At 31.7% G+C, this 17,137-nt stretch overlaps 2 protein-coding genes across 2 annotated transcripts; both read right to left on the bottom strand.

The window, feature by feature from the left end:
- Positions 1-253: 253 nt before the first annotated feature.
- Positions 254-3,430, bottom strand: LOC100374517 (transmembrane protein 101-like). Its single transcript, XM_002732491.4, has 3 exons — positions 3,294-3,430; positions 2,177-2,357; positions 254-1,640 (listed from the first exon to the last, which is right to left on the bottom strand). The coding sequence occupies exons 1-3, from the start codon at positions 3,428-3,430 to the stop codon at positions 1,188-1,190; spliced, it is 771 nt and encodes a 256-aa protein (XP_002732537.1). The 3' UTR covers positions 254-1,187.
- A 692-nt stretch (positions 3,431-4,122) lies between these two features.
- On the bottom strand, positions 4,123-15,090 carry LOC102803177 (methenyltetrahydrofolate synthase domain-containing protein-like). Its single transcript, XM_085501712.1, has 6 exons — positions 14,962-15,090; positions 14,693-14,796; positions 13,393-13,506; positions 11,900-12,013; positions 6,965-7,055; positions 4,123-5,832 (listed from the first exon to the last, which is right to left on the bottom strand). Exons 1-6 carry the CDS (start codon positions 14,975-14,977, stop codon positions 5,492-5,494), a joined length of 780 nt encoding a protein of 259 aa, XP_085357838.1. The 5' UTR covers positions 14,978-15,090; the 3' UTR covers positions 4,123-5,491.
- Positions 15,091-17,137: the final 2,047 nt, after the last annotated feature.

Here is a 17,137-nt window from a genome sequence, read left to right as displayed (position 1 = left end):
ATTGCATTTATTTACTTGTGAGTGTCAGTCGTGAATGTTTATACGATACCCACTAAAAATAAAACAATGAATTCTCAGTGTTGTATCCTTGTACATATCCCCATATATCAATCTTATTTATATACAGTTGGTGTACAAGTACATGCATTCCATTTTTGCATAAAATTAACTTTTGGATGTTCCACACCTTGAATGTGGCAAGTAATGACTTTGTATCTACTGAATATATAGCAGGAAAAATGAGCAAGATCTATTAATATTCATAAGTTTGTGCATTTATTGCAGATTCTTAATATACAATGATTGAAAGTGAATCAATTTTTTTCTTTCATGATTCTGGTTTACTGTTCAAGGATTGCTTACAACACATACTGAAAGTAATGTCTTGGTCAATCTTTTTTAAATCTAAGTGCAAATAATCTGGAGATAAAAGATGCCGGTGAAAGCAAAGGACTGTGGGGGGTGCCCTTAATATAAAGTTCTGTTTTACCAAACACATTGTCGACCATATACTATATGGAATACAAGTGATTGACAGTCCCTGTCAAGGTGCAACTGCATAGAGAAAGAATTAATATTGTCATGAAATTAACAAATGTGATAAGTTTCATCCAAGCAATCAGGCTAACCATTTTCAAAAAGTTAAAAATAAAATTTTTACCCCGGTAACATTAAGGCAGCAATTCTCAGGTTCAAGATTGAGGTTTTTTTTAGCATGTGCCGCACCATTCAAAAAAATGGTCACCAGTCAGGTACAGGTATGCAATTACAACTTGTCTTTGTACCAACTTTGAACAAAATCAATTTAGTTCAACAAGAACTAAAAATTTGTGTGGTTGACAATGTGTTAATATTTGTCGTTCATACCCTGTATGTAGCACAGCTACAAAACCGTAATTACACATTTTTCTGAAAGAAATACATTAATTTTGATGATAAAAAAAAATCAAGAAAGTAATCAAACAACGGCAGTGAATGAAAGTTTCGGCGGGCACCATTTGTTTTGTACCAAGTCGGCAATAAATCTAATAATGACTTATCTGCTTCGTGAAAGCAATACTGCTGAATAGATGTACGAAACAAATTCACTGTCACAGTAATTTCAGAGAATATCATAAATATTGCAATTAATATATACATAATAATAAATTGATGAACTTGTTTATGTTTATAAACATAAAAAATGGTCAGTGATAGCAGAGTAACATTAAAACAGCGATCGCGACAATGGATTCTGATAGAATTAGAATATGCATCCAGTATTCAACAAATCGCTGTCTCCACCAATAGTTTATGTTCCCTTCGAAGTACAAAGTAGTCACAATAAGCACCACAAGTAGAACACGTGCTGCAGTTCGAAGTCGTATTCCAGAAAAAAAGCTGCCCGCTCCAACGGCCGTGAGTGCGACCATTACAAATGAGAAAAGATTACCAAGAGGTACAAGTTTGTGGAAAGCTCGGTTGTCTTCCTTGCTGCGGAACAACGTGTATGAGTAACAGAGCAGGAAGAAACCGTACACGTATCTACCAGTGGTAAAGAGCAGAGGCTTTTTAAAACGCCGTGGAATGTTTTCCAGCTCTCTGCTGGCAAGCATCAGGTAGCCACCAATAACTGCAAAGTTTCTGGTTACGATACGTATCTATGAAGAAAACAATTTGGTTTCAGTAAATTGTGAATTGCATGTGATATACACCGTAAAGACCACTTCCCGATTTTTTTTATTTAAAATCACATTCAATTAAGCGTAGAGAAAATTGATTTCTTTGTGGACATCAGCAAAAATGACCAACTTTGAATTAATGGTTTTAATGGGTTTAGATTTTCATATTACGTTGTCCATTATTGGGTTGGTTTTTTTTTCAGAGGAATTTATAATGTGGAAGTATAAGTTTTGAGGAAAACAGCCAGGAAATCAAACCAAAAATGCACCAGAAAATGTTTGACAAGAAAAATATTAATACATCCACAAGTGAAGCAATGGTTCATGCACAGAATTTAAATATACTTGCCCATTTCTATCGTTTGAAATCTAGACATAGGTACCTAAAACCAACAAAATGAATTTATGGTTTCAGCCCCACCCACCCATTTTGTAGCCAAGAAACCAACCCTTCACTCAAGCTGTTGCAACTTGTGCATGACGTTCCTTGAAATAAATGCATCTCTAAAACTCACCGTTAGCCATTCACCAAAGTGTAAATAGGGACTTGTATGAGTATAAAATGCATGGATTGCGACTTGCACGGCACACAACAGATACGCTGTATGTTTCTGCCAATCAAAAATAATCAGAGTTCCAAGCACAAACAATGCTGCAATATTACTGTAAATATAACCACGTGCATAGCCTTCAGATCTGAAAAATAGCATCACAGAACTTACAACACCTATGAAAAAGTAATTACAATCATGAAAGTGGAATTCTTTGGTAATTTTGAATAATAATGCCAAGGACCAAGATTATATTATCCTCTGACAAACACCACATGAGATAGCTCTGCTGTTAGCAATGTACATTTCAAAATAGAGAATTGAAGACATCATCACAAATGAACAAATCTGAGAGAGGTCCATCAAAGCAAGAAATCAAAATTATAACTTTTTACAAAAAATGACAAAAATATCATCTAAAAATGAACAATCTTAGAGAGGTCTACCTAAGGTAGATCATGGAACTATAAACCCATGGTTATAGTTTTCAAGAACTCAAAAACTGGGTGACACACAATGACTCATATGATAAGCTTTGCTCGAAAAAGTCATGGAGCTAAAAATATTCGTCCAAAATAGAGAATAGAATATATTGTCATGAAATAAACAAATCCAAAACTTACATACATACCAAGTATCGAAGCAATTCAGTTGGTAGTTTTTAATACGTCGAAAATAGCATTTTGTATTAAAAACAACAAAAAATAGAGAATGAAAGATATCGTCTTGAAATGAACAAATCTGACAGGGGTCCAGAACATGAAAACAGCATTTTCCGTAGCATTTTTTACAAAAAAATACAAAACTATTCGGCAAAAATAGAGAATTTGAAGATATCATCAAGAAATGAGGTCCACCAAGTACAATGTACATGTAAGAAATAGACCGCCGATTAAGGGGGAAACAATGGGAGTGTGGTTACGTTTAGTCCGGAAAATGTACGGAAATGCCCCACAGATCAAAATCGAATTCTCCGAAGCCGGTATTTTTGAATGAAAATTCAAATGAAATCGAGTTGGTTTCGGGCAAGTGTATTTAAGTGCGACTTAACCGGTACCTGAAATTTATAGATTATATATACCTTTGTTGTTCTGCTCTTTCTGCAAACAACATCAATAGCACAAAAGCAAAGATGTATGGATAGCGAGAAATGATAAACGTCCCGATTCCGGCTAACGATGGTCGGCGATCTCTTGGTCTTACTCTGGGGGCCGCCATTTTGTTAATAATTAACAAAACCCTCTAGCTTACTGCTCATTCTGACAAAGAGGGCAGTATTTCCAGATTTGAACTCGGCCGGCAGAAGAACTTGGCCAGTTGTATTTTCTATTAATGTATTGTATTTTGAATTGTCCTAGTCTTGTAATACTTTTTATTTACCATACTGAACCCGCTGATAGTTCGGCAGTGTAATAAAGTTATTATGTTAGTCTGCGAGCGTTGTTGATTTCAGTCATATCATGGTAAAAAATAAAATACTGAACGATGTACGGGTAACCGTGTTGTTTTTACATAGCAGAGCCGATGCAATGTTTGTGTCTTTTTGTAAACTTGCGTCAATGAAATCGACTGACAACAGTCACGAAAATTATTGAAATCAACATGTCAAAAAACAGTAATGTTGTTGTGTGGCATATAATTTCTTTTTTTTGTTGTAAACTTCTGTCATTGACCACTTCACACTTCGGCGATAATGACAGGCAGAGTTCGAGTTCGACTGTATTCAGTTTACTCACAAACACGTTTGGAACATGCGAGTCATTTATTGAACCACCGTCCCTCCCAGTAGTTCAAATCACTCCATCATTAACATAGCAAATATTATTGCTGGATATATGATATGTCAATGTGATTTGTCAGCAATGGTTATAATGATGTTAGAAATTGAGTGAAAGACGTGACGTCGTATGTAATGAGATACTACCATGTTGACATTATATTGCATTAAATTAAAATTATTTCAATAGGAAATTAAAATAAATTAAAAATATACAGACTTTGACAAGAGCAAAATGTTTCAACTGCCAACTTTTTCAAATATCTTAGGTAGGTGATATTTAAATATATGCAAATTGATTAATTTACATATTTTATTTTTATATTTGTTACTTCATCAATTATAACTGAAATAAATAAACGTAAAAAATTGCTCCATGTTAATCTGAAATCTTAAACCAATAATGTTTTTTTGTCTTCTGACTTATTTTTTTTAATTATTTGGCGAAAAAACACCAGAAATTTTTTTTTTATTTTTTTTTTAGCTAGATGTATTGTGCTGCAATAAATAAGATAATGAATTTCACCGGCGTGAAAAATCACAATACAAAATGTACTGTAAAATACTTTATTTTCGCTTGGAATTAATTTTCATTGAAGGAATGATTCATGAAAAATAAAATCCAGTGAATACATCTTTTTCCCTATATTTTACATTCAACTAATCAAAATTCAGTGAAAATAAATTCCATACAAAACATCAAAAATGTCTTTTCAACGAAAATTAATTCCAGCTAAAATAAAGTATTTTACAGTATATTGTAGCAGAGGTGATTTCACTGGGCTCCTTAAGGTAGAAGCCTACCATACTCATTTTTGAGAAAGTTGGTCATAAATCACATACAATGTCCATTGGTTTATTATGAAAAATCGTGGAGCTATTGGCACATGGCACCATAAAATAGCATTTATTTGGGTGTTACAGTGACGTATTTTTCAAAAATAGCTATTTTTAGAACAATTCCATAGAGCGCAATGTTAAACAAAAATTGCATTTTTCTACACTTTTTAAAACCCAGATTTGTGGAAAAATTCAGGAAAACAAAAAGTACCCCATACGATACCATGAGATATGGCATAATATCTCTGCCATAGGAACCTAAGGTAAAAGCGCTAATAATACTACCAAAATGGCCACTATCAACTAAAATACAACCATTTGCTCAACAAATTTTTATTAAAAAATTTATAAATAATAGGTATTTGAAATCATGAGTAGACTTCTACCTTAAAGTGGAGGGGTTGTCACCTATGTACCCGTGGGAATTGAGTCCTAAGCGACAATAACAACACATGCTAATAATGCAAAGGCTCATGGGTAGACCCTTGTTTGTTAACATTCTATGGCAGCTTGTTGCAGGTGACAACTCCCACACTTTAAGACAAAGGAGTACAGTGATTTTAGCTAAATTTTTGTTCTTGTAAATGTTTGAAAATGCAGGGAAAAATGAATTGCTCACAAGTAGTCACTTTATTGTCAGAATAGAAAAACACTAAGATTCTTCATTCTAATTCATCCTTTAGAGAGACATCTTTTCCTGCTTTCTGCTCTCTGTATCTCAAGTTTTTCAGGATTGGTATTTCTGTCAGTTTTTGTTTTGTTAATATAGACCAATTTATTCCAGTAGGTTTGGGTAAATCACCATGGCATTTTAAGGTTTTCGTTGGGGTCAAAATGTAATCAACTTTCAGGTCATGAGTTCCAAACAGCTCAGCCGGTATCTCCATCACTTGGCAGTCATGTACTGTTGTTATGACAACGGTATCTTTAGTGACAGCTCCCATTGTTGTCATCATAGCAAACTCCATGTCGGCATATCCTTCACCTTTGCCAATGCGATAACCTATCATTACAAAAACACATGGATGGCTAATTAATTAGTTTAAAATCCTGAACTTAATTGTTTTGGTCATCGCAGATCACATAATAATTCTTAAGTTTCAGTTCTAAAAAAACATAAGGAATAGACATTCTCATCCCAAACAGGAATATTTCTTCCATCCCATTATTTGCTCTATGAATAGCACATGCCCTTTGATATGTAAATTAAAGATGGGTTTCTATGATCAAAATAGGTACTGGGTAATAGGTGATTCAGAATACGCCATGCACAGTTTTTATATGTGATTTTCAGAAAATAAATAAGTTACAGAATTATGCTTGTGCCCAGAAAGCTCATGTTTTATGTTTCCTATTAGTTCAGTAGTCTGTTAAATTGAATGGAGCTGAAATGCAGCAGGCAGCAGTTGAATTAATGCACAGAGTTTTTATAATGTAACATGCTGAATTCCAAAATTGCATTGCCCCACCAAAACTATCACTCGTTGAAAAATAATCACCGAAATTTATAGATTCCCTGGATTTAAGTTTCTCTAAATGTCACCTCAAAGCTGTGCAAATTTGGTGTTAATACATTATTTTTTGTTAGAGACCTCGTATTTTGAAGAACATAAACTACTCAATAACAGAAAGTTGTGTCAGACATACAGATATGCAAATGAAACAAACAAAAGCAGAGACTCACCAGTATATTTTGTTTGTATATTTTTTTCGGATGTCAGATAGTGACTGATAAAGTTGCATTCATGACCCTCTATGTTATTTCAACTTCAGCATTTGAAATTTTCGAGTACATTCATCAATTCAGAAATAAATTTGTCAAATGTAACTTTCAACACAAGCAGGGACACACTTAGCAACAGACACACTTATAGCACTAGACACACTTAGCAACAGGGACACACTTAGCAACGGAGATGCACTGAGCAACAGAGACACACTTAGTAACAGGAACTTGGATAGTGTTGAGACTGAAAATCTGACAAAAATATTGTGGATGGATATGGTACACGGCATGTAATGTAATGTACCGGTATATTGTCTATACAATATTTCATATCAATTAATCTGTTTATACTGACCTGTTGACTTGACCTGTTCTCAAAAATAAATCAATGCAATTACATAATACTAACCTTGTGGGGACACAGCCACTGAGCCAATAATGACAAGGTCAACCGTGATGTGGTCATCTAGCCCAATAGGAACACTGTAGTTCTTCACACCCTTTGGGTTAAATAGGTTTGAAAAAGGAATTCTTTTAATTATCAGTAGGATTACGTTTTCTAACAAAGTTGATTATTCTGTCAAACTTTTCTAAGAATAGACTAGTACCAGTATATGTTCACATGTAGTTGTTATATAATGAAAAACAAAAATGTATCATTAATGAATCTGAAAAAAAAACTTTCTAGTCATCATCAATAAAGACCTTAATCCCAGATATCAAGTACCCGTATCACATGGTTAATTTCTGGAAATTCATCACTGAAGATTGCTGTCAAGTTGACCCCACATCCTTTTTTTTCATTATCCACAAAGATTAATCTAAACCAAGATGACATGTAAGATTTTGTTAATTTGGTTCCAAACTAAGATTGATATCAATGAATATGACAGAAAAGAGTATAAAATGCTCATACACAAAATATCTTAAATAGCACATAAATACACAGAAGTAATTTTAAAAACAAACATTTTGAGACACATTCCAATAAAATATAAGTGTAAAATTGCCCCCAGACCATTTATTTCATTAGACTATCAATTTTACTAAGCCAGTTATTATCAATATTACGCAAATCAACCTCTAAATATGCATATAAACTGCAGTGTTCAAATCATATTCATAAGGGATAATTATGCAAATGAACCATTTAATATGCATATGAACTACAGTGTTCAAATCATGCATTCATAAGTGATAATTATACAAATGAACCATTTAATATACATATGAACTACAGTGTTCAAATCATGAATTCATAAGTGATAATTATGCAAATGAACCATTTAATATACATATGAACTACAGTGTTCAAATCATGCATTCATAAGTGATAATTATACAAATGAACCATTTAATATACATATGAACTACAGTGTTCAAATCATGCATTCATAAGTGATAATTATGCAAATGAACCATTTAATATACATATGAACTACAGTGTTCAAATCATGCATTCATAAGGGATAATTATGCAAATGAACCATTTAATATACATATGAACTACAGTGTTCAAATCATGCATTCATAAGTGATAATTATACAAATGAACCATTTAATATACATATGAACTACAGTGTTCAAATCATGCATTCATAAGTGATAATTATACAAATGAACCATTTAATATGCATATGAACTACAGTGTTCAAATCATATATTCATAAGTGATAATTATGCAAATGAACCATTTAATATACATATGAACTACAGTGTTCAAATCATGCATTCATAAGTGATAATTATACAAATGAACCATTTAATATGCATATGAACTACAGTGTTCAAATCATGCATTCATAAGTGATAATTATACAAATGAACCATTTAATATGCATATGAACTAGTGTTCAAATCATATTCATAAGGGATAATTATGCAAATGAACCATTTAATATACATATGAACTACAGTGTTCAAATCATGCATTCATAAGTGATAATTATGCAAATGAACCATTTAATATACATATGAACTACAGTGTTCAAATCATGCATTCATAAGGGATAATTATGCAAATGAACCATTTAATATACATATGAACTACAGTGTTCAAATCATGCATTCATAAGTGATAATTATACAAATGAACCATTTAATATACATATGAACTACAGTGTTCAAATCATGCATTCATAAGTGATAATTATACAAATGAACCATTTAATATGCATATGAACTACAGTGTTCAAATCATATATTCATAAGTGATAATTATGCAAATGAACCATTTAATATACATATGAACTACAGTGTTCAAATCATGCATTCATAAGTGATAATTATACAAATGAACCATTTAATATGCATATGAACTACAGTGTTCAAATCATGCATTCATAAGTGATAATTATACAAATGAACCATTTAATATGCATATGAACTACAGTGTTCAAATCATATATTCATAAGTGATAATTATGCAAATGAACCATTTAATATGCATATGAACTACAGTGTTCAAATCATGTATTCATAAGGGATAATTATGCAAATGAACCATTTAATGTGCATATGAACTACAGTGTTCAAATCATGTATTCATAAGGGATAATTATGCAAATGAACCATTTAATATGCATATGAACTACAGTGTTCAAATCATATATTCATAAGTGATAATTATGCAAATGAACCATTTAATATGCATATGAACTACAGTGTTCAAATCATGTATTCATAAGGGATAATTATGCAAATGAACCATTTAATATGCATATGAACTACAGTGTTCAAATCATGTATTCATAAGGGATAATTATGCAAATGAACCATTTAATATGCATATGAACTACAGTGTTCAAATCATGTATTCATAAGGGATAATTATGCAAATGAACCATTTAATATGCATATGAACTACAGTGTTCAAATCATATATTCATATATGCATATGAACTACAGTGTTCAAATCATATTCATACGGGATAATTATGCAAATGAACCAGTTAATATGCATATGAACTACAGTGTTCAAATCATGCATTCATAAGTGATAATTATACAAATGAACCATTTAATATGCATATGAACTACAGTGTTCAAATCATGCATTCATAAGTGATAATTATACAAATGAACCATTTAATATGCATATGAACTACAGTGTTCAAATCATATTCATAAGGGATAATTATGCAAATGAACCATTTAATATACATATGAACTACAGTGTTCAAATCATGCATTCATAAGTGATAATTATGCAAATGAACCATTTAATATACATATGAACTACAGTGTTCAAATCATGCATTCATAAGGGATAATTATGCAAATGAACCATTTAATATACATATGAACTACAGTGTTCAAATCATGCATTCATAAGTGATAATTATACAAATAAACCATTTAATATACATATGAACTACAGTGTTCAAATCATGCATTCATAAGTGATAATTATACAAATGAACCATTTAATATGCATATGAACTACAGTGTTCAAATCATATATTCATAAGTGATAATTATGCAAATGAACCATTTAATATACATATGAACTACAGTGTTCAAATCATGCATTCATAAGTGATAATTATACAAATGAACCATTTAATATGCATATGAACTACAGTGTTCAAATCATGCATTCATAAGTGATAATTATACAAATGAACCATTTAATATGCATATGAACTACAGTGTTCAAATCATATTCATAAGGGATAATTATGCAAATGAACCATTTAATATACATATGAACTACAGTGTTCAAATCATGCATTCATAAGTGATAATTATGCAAATGAACCATTTAATATACATATGAACTACAGTGTTCAAATCATGCATTCATAAGGGATAATTATGCAAATGAACCATTTAATATACATATGAACTACAGTGTTCAAATCATGCATTCATAAGGGATAATTATGCAAATGAACCATTTAATATGCATATGAACTACAGTGTTCAAATCATGTATTCATAAGGGATAATTATGCAAATGAACCATTTAATGTGCATATGAACTACAGTGTTCAAATCATGTATTCATAAGGGATAATTATGCAAATGAACCATTTAATATGCATATGAACTACAGTGTTCAAATCATATATTCATAAGTGATAATTATGCAAATGAACCATTTAATATGCATATGAACTACAGTGTTCAAATCATGTATTCATAAGGGATAATTATGCAAATGAACCATTTAATATGCATATGAACTACAGTGTTCAAATCATGTATTCATAAGGGATAATTATGCAAATGAACCATTTAATATGCATATGAACTACAGTGTTCAAATCATGTATTCATAAGGGATAATTATGCAAATGAACCATTTAATATGCATATGAACTACAGTGTTCAAATCATATATTCATATATGCATATGAACTACAGTGTTCAAATCATATTCATACGGGATAATTATGCAAATGAACCAGTTAATATGCATATGAACTACAGTGTTCAAATCATGCATTCATAAGTGATAATTATGCAAATGAACCATTTAATATGCATATGAACTACAGTGTTCAAATCATATATTCATAAGTGATAATTATGCAAATGAACCATTTAATATGCATATGAACTACAGTGTTCAAATCATGTATTCATAAGGGATAATTATGCAAATGAACCATTTAATATGCATATGAACTACAGTGTTCAAATCATGTATTCATAAGGGATAATTATGCAAATGAACCATTTAATATGCATATGAACTACAGTGTTGAAGTCATGCATTCATAAAGGATAATTATGCAAATGAACCATTTAATATGCATATGAACTGCAGTGTTGAAGTCATATATTCATAAGTGATAATTATGCAAATTAACTATTTAATATGCATATGAACTGCAGTGTTGAAATCATGCATTCATAAGTGATAATTATGCAAATGAACTATTTAATATGCATATGAACTGCAGTGTTGAAGTCATACATTCATAAGTGATAATTATGCAAATGAACCATTTAATATGCATATGAACTGCAGTGTTCAAATCATGCATTCATAAAGGATAATTATGCAAATGAACTATTTAATATGCATATGAACTGCAGTGTTGAAGTCATACATTCATAAGTGATAATTATGCAAATGAACCATTTAATAAGCATATGAACTGCAGTGTTGAAGTCATACATTCATAAGTGATAATTATGCAAATGAACTATTTAATAAGCATATGAACTGCAGTGTTCAAATCATGCATTCATAAAGGAGGCTTGAGTTGCAGAAGGTTATTTTGGTAACAAGATTTGCACACATGAACACAAAAGTGTCAACATGCAGATTAAAACTACGAATTTTTACTATTTTTTCTTAATGAACTTGCTACTTCAATACAATTTGACATACCTGTGATGTTGAACATGTTCTAATCATGTCTTTATTTGCACCTTTAGGGGGTACAATCTTGTTAAATAAACCATTTCTCAATCTTGGAGTCGGTACTAATAAAGTTTTGTGTGACTGTCAAAGAAATGCAGATTTATATAATTTATTACGATGATCAAAATGAATATTTATATAATGTTCAGCACCCTAACATTTCATTCAAGGAATAGGCTGTCATCGACTATAGAAACTATTTAATAATGTGCATTACCCATGATCCTTTGCAGTTTTTTTTTCAACCATTGACAGATTCACTGCCATTTTCTGTAAACACATTGTTTTTGTTCAAGTTGTTTTCAACTGTCATTTGAAATTTGAAAAAAAAATTATAAATATTATATATGAAAAACATTTATGGCTTTATAAATTCTGACACAAATAATTTTTTAAACATACACACAATTATAGTTTAAAAATATAACATTATTTTTAGACATGTATTTATAATATATTAATAGATAAATATACTTATAGTTTTTGTGGTGCTGAACAGTGGAAATATTTATTACCTATTTTTGTGAAAAGTAAATTTTTTGTATTTTCACAACAAAACTCAGTTGATGTTTCATGACTAAATGAAATTAAACTTCCTGCTGATTTTTGTCATGTTAATTCACACACACATTCACTCTGCATACGTTTATGAATACATGGTTGTTTTTGCATACTAACAAAGTTTATTAGATGTATGGGGACAATGGCAAGTGAACACGTCCTTCTCGCTCTTCACATTTTTGCGATTTTACTCAGTACCAGGTTTATTTCATTGTACAATGATGTTTATTATAGAAGCTTTTACTATTGGTCTATCAACTCTTTGCCGCAAAATACTGATTTTAACTTAAAGCGATGGCTAGCACTGCATTCATGATACTCTATGTACCGCCCAATCAACACAAATGGCAGTGGATTCAGTCAAGTTAAAGTTGTGGTTGTGGCATAGCTCACATGACGCTATTGATACTTATTTTAGTTGGAGATGTTTCCAGCCATGCAGGTCCTTTGCAGTCAAACAGTTCTTCTACTTTCCAACTTTTTTATCAAAATTGTACTAGCATTAAAGGTAAGCTGACAGATTTTCAGCTTTAGTTTTGCTGAGGGCATGCAACTACGATTTCATTGCCATTTCGGAAACATGGCATGATGATGAAATCTGCTACCAGGAGTGTGGATATAATATTTTTGGACTAGATTGTGGAAGTACAATCACTGCTAATGCAAAGAAAAGCATGGGGGCGGCATAATGATTGCAATAAAAAACATTTTTAAGTGTCGCCATCGTTCAGACATGGCTTGGAAATAGTCTGGGTTCAAGTTTACATGAGTAACTGTAACGTGTATATTGGTTGTATTTATGTCCCAACATGGGCTAATTTGCATACACGGTAACAGTGCATATAAATATTCTCAATTCTATTTGATATACTATGAGCCTAATTATGAACGCTACTTACTTCAAGTGTGAGAAATCTAGCATGTTCTTGGGCTTTGTCAGGGTTTACTTTCACAGTCCTTGCTTTCTGGAAAGCATCAATGTCTTTCACTCTTTCATTAGCTGCAGCTGCCCCCTACAGTTATATTACAAACCAAATATAAAATATGTGCATATCAATATTTGATGTTTTAGACAGAAATATAGATTCAGGTTAGTAGTAAATATAAATGTGAAATACTCGTTTTCACAGTGGTCTAACTTTTTTTATGGTGAATACAATACGCTACACAGTTTTGGTATTTTTTTCTCAACTACCGGTACCTGTGTAATGATAATATTAAGCTAAGAATGTGTTCACTAAGGTTTGTAGCACCCAGTAATGCCTGGTGGCAATGCTAGTACTGTAATTTGTATTAGAAGCAACAGCTTCTATTGAAATGGTACAATGCAACAGAGGGGACATGGCTCCTATTAGAGCATCTACACATACGAGAAATCGAGAAATGGTGAATTTTTAGTTCTCAATTGTTCAAAAAGAATGAGTGCAACTTCTAATACAGATTATTCCTATATCACATACTGCAGTCAGATGTTGACTATAAATTTGACTAGTTGAATGAAAATGCCATCAATGTAAACATTGTCAGTCACAGATGCCTTTTGACTACTGGGTGAGCATAATTTCAAACATGCATGAAGTTTTCATAAATCTATACCAAGAGTAATACACAAAAATATTATACAGAAAAAAAAGACTCTTGAGCTGGTGAAGAAAAAAGGCTGAGATGTCAGCTGTAGTGTTTCTTTACCCTAAACAGTTATCCCCTTATAACAAGATATTACTAGCATCATATGTAGGCATAAATAGAGCGACATATACAGACAGGACTCGCCATGGAACAGGCTAACCGCAAAACAGGATAATTGAATGTTACATTATGATCAGGATAAATATATCTTGGTCGGATATTTTGTCTTTGAAAGTTTACAACCAAAAAAAGTACAATTTATGAGGATTGTGCACATGTAGAACAGTCCTTAACTGTGCACACTACATTTATTTTGAGGGAGTGTTATCAGTGTTTAGAAAAAAAATTCCCATAAATTGTTTGGCTCACTTATTATTAGATATTATTCTTCCCTACTGGGGGTATATTTTAATTTGTTCAAAATTTATTTGACTAGATTTATCAAAAATAAAACACTGTAATGGATAACGCATGTATTTGGGAGAATGTCTCCTTGTTTTGAGAGAATAGTGCCTTGCTGACATAGGAACTGTGATACAAATAACAAATTTGAGTACTGGGTATACTCACCTTAAAATTGGGTATTCTGTGATGAACTGGTCTGGGAAAACATGCAATGTTATTACTTTCTAAATAATCCCAAACTTTTTGACGAATACCTGCTTTGGTGATATCTGAAAAAAATAGAATACTCTCTGTGAACCCATTATAGTTGTTGGCCTATACCTAGTCTACAAGGGAATAAATCATATGATTTTGGGCATTACTAAATATCGGTGTAGGTTCAACAGTACGAGACTCAATTATCTACCATTCGAGATTTCAAAAAAAGTACTGACCTGTGATAGTTGCCATTTATAACAAGTGTTATAACATGTTTTATTATTTATTCTGAGAATACATCGCATGCCAGTACCACACTTCACAACACACTCCAATAAATAAATGTTGTGGGCGAATATATCATGACCCCCTAAGTCAGTAACAAAATTCAAGTTGGTATAATGGCGCCCTCACAGCAAAGATCATCTTCCTTGTTCACCTCGCGAGTTTACCTTAATTTCCAATCCGGAGTCGGAAAGTTACAAAAGTTATCAGAATCAAAAGCCTTTAAAATATATCATTTCTATAGTAACGTAAAGTCAATATTGATTCTAATCAAATCTATAGCACTTTCTCCTGCACCCAGTCGACAACCTTTTTAAATTACTTTGTTTTTACTAGCATAAGAAATTAGTTGTCACAATGACAGGGCAGCGACAATACAATGACTTTACAATGCAGCGGGAACAGAAGTCGCACTGGTCTTTGAAAACTGTTAGAAAAAATAGAGTATGAAGTTTTTTTTTCACTTGTTTATAATAAGACGGCCCATGATCATCTTCGCCAGCCAAGGACCATTTATTCGGGCCGGTTATGAATGACCGGCTTTAGCGAAACTGTGAGATTCGGACGATGGCCCATGCTTCACACATTTCGGAACTCTACAGCAATACAAAAACACTTAAATTAGTTTTTTTTAGTTTTGTCAAAACTGTACATACATAATTGATGTAACTGATTATTTTGTTTTAAAAGGTAATGCTGAAATCTCCATGTAATTTACTATGAATACCACTTTACAAAACAGTAATCGACCTGTTTGTGTGAGAGTTACACATGTACATGTATATTAATTTTATTAAAATAGTTCTTAAAATCATTTTAATCTCGGATTGGCACAATTACACGGTAAATTCATATAAAGTAGCTATAAACCTTTTACAAATTACAAATAACGGATAAAAATAATTTGGCAGATGATAAAGAATAGAAATACATTCAGCTAAAGGACCTGACTAACCAATGAAAAACTTCTTATGCTGATTTAAATGTAAAGGACATTCGGGGTAAATGTTTTATGAATGTCAAATAACCGTTTATAGCGTCGAACTTCAGTGTATACAAAAATACACCAAACGCACCAACATTATCATCAAAAAAATCAACTGACACAAACTAATCTCCAAATATGTAATTTATTTTCGGGAGCTTCGTTCTTTAAGGATTAAAATGATGACAACATATACCGCCCTCTATGCGAGAAATTGGTTGGTGATTGGACGACGCTTTCGAAATTACATTAATATATAATCCTGCATATAATGTAGTCATATACTACAGTGACGTCAAATTCACTGTTGCTGTGATTGGTCAGACGTTTTTCAGCCGCCATTATAATTTAACCATAAACCACATCCACGGGCTATCTGTAATAAAATAAAATAAAATAAAATAAAATAAAATAAAATGAAATGAAATGAAATGAAATAAAATAAAATAATAAATAAAGTAAAATGAAAAATAAAATAAAATAAAATAAAATAAAATAAAATAAAATAAAATAAAATAAAATAAAATAAAATAAAATAAAATAAAATAAAATAAAATAAAATAAAATAAAAAAAGCCAAAACTAGGATCTTATTTTAATCAAGTTGAAACCCTAGCATACATATTTTAGTGGTATTTGTGACACATCTCATGTGATGTACACGTCGTACGAGACCCTTTATCGAACACGATGCTTTAAACTGGCGATATCTTAACATTGATAGTTATGTTGTGTACACTTAGTAACTCGCGACCGTATACTAGTAGCACCCGTCGTCGCAGTCCTTACCTGCCTCATATCGAATAACCTAAGCTAATTATATAATTAATTTACATAACGTCATTAATAACACCTGTCTCATCCCAGACCAATTTATTGCATGATTTATTCCAGAGCGAATCGGTATTATTTTAACGATACCATGGCAACGGCCGGGGTTAATATATTGTCACCGAAATTTGTATATATTATTTGGGACTATATCACTGCCATACTTTGAAGTCAGAATCCAAATATGCGTGAATAGTTTCTACGTATATCGACTTACATGAATAGTACTGGCGATAATTATATAGCTTTTGAAGGGTCATATTAGATTGACAATTATTTTGTGATTAGCGTTGGAATGTTGAAATGGTGCAG

Source organism: Saccoglossus kowalevskii, chromosome 7 (genome assembly GCF_978046115.1).
Source record: "Saccoglossus kowalevskii chromosome 7, keSacKowa6.1, whole genome shotgun sequence".
In the NCBI taxonomy this organism is placed as follows: domain Eukaryota; kingdom Metazoa; phylum Hemichordata; class Enteropneusta; family Harrimaniidae; genus Saccoglossus; species Saccoglossus kowalevskii.
This window is presented reverse-complemented; position numbering and strand designations above follow the sequence as displayed.

What these genes read in the sequence shown, in the direction of transcription:
- LOC102803177 (XM_085501712.1), bottom strand. An exon ending in ACAGAATACCCAATTTTAAG is followed by an intron (nt 13,507 to 14,692) that starts GTGAGTATACCC and finishes ATATAACTGTAG; the next exon opens with GGGGCAGCTGCAGCTAATGA. An exon ending in GAACATGTTCAACATCACAG is followed by an intron (nt 7,056 to 11,899) that starts GTATGTCAAATT and finishes TTTAACCCAAAG; the next exon opens with GGTGTGAAGAACTACAGTGT.
- LOC100374517 (XM_002732491.4), bottom strand. Translation starts at nt 3,430, where the DNA reads ATGGCGGCCCCCAGAGTAAGACCAAGAGATCGCCGACCATCGTTAGCC. An exon ending in GAAAGAGCAGAACAACAAAG is followed by an intron (nt 2,358 to 3,293) that starts GTATATATAATC and finishes GCTATTTTTCAG; the next exon opens with ATCTGAAGGCTATGCACGTG. An exon ending in ACTTTGGTGAATGGCTAACG is followed by an intron (nt 1,641 to 2,176) that starts GTGAGTTTTAGA and finishes TTTTCTTCATAG; the next exon opens with ATACGTATCGTAACCAGAAA.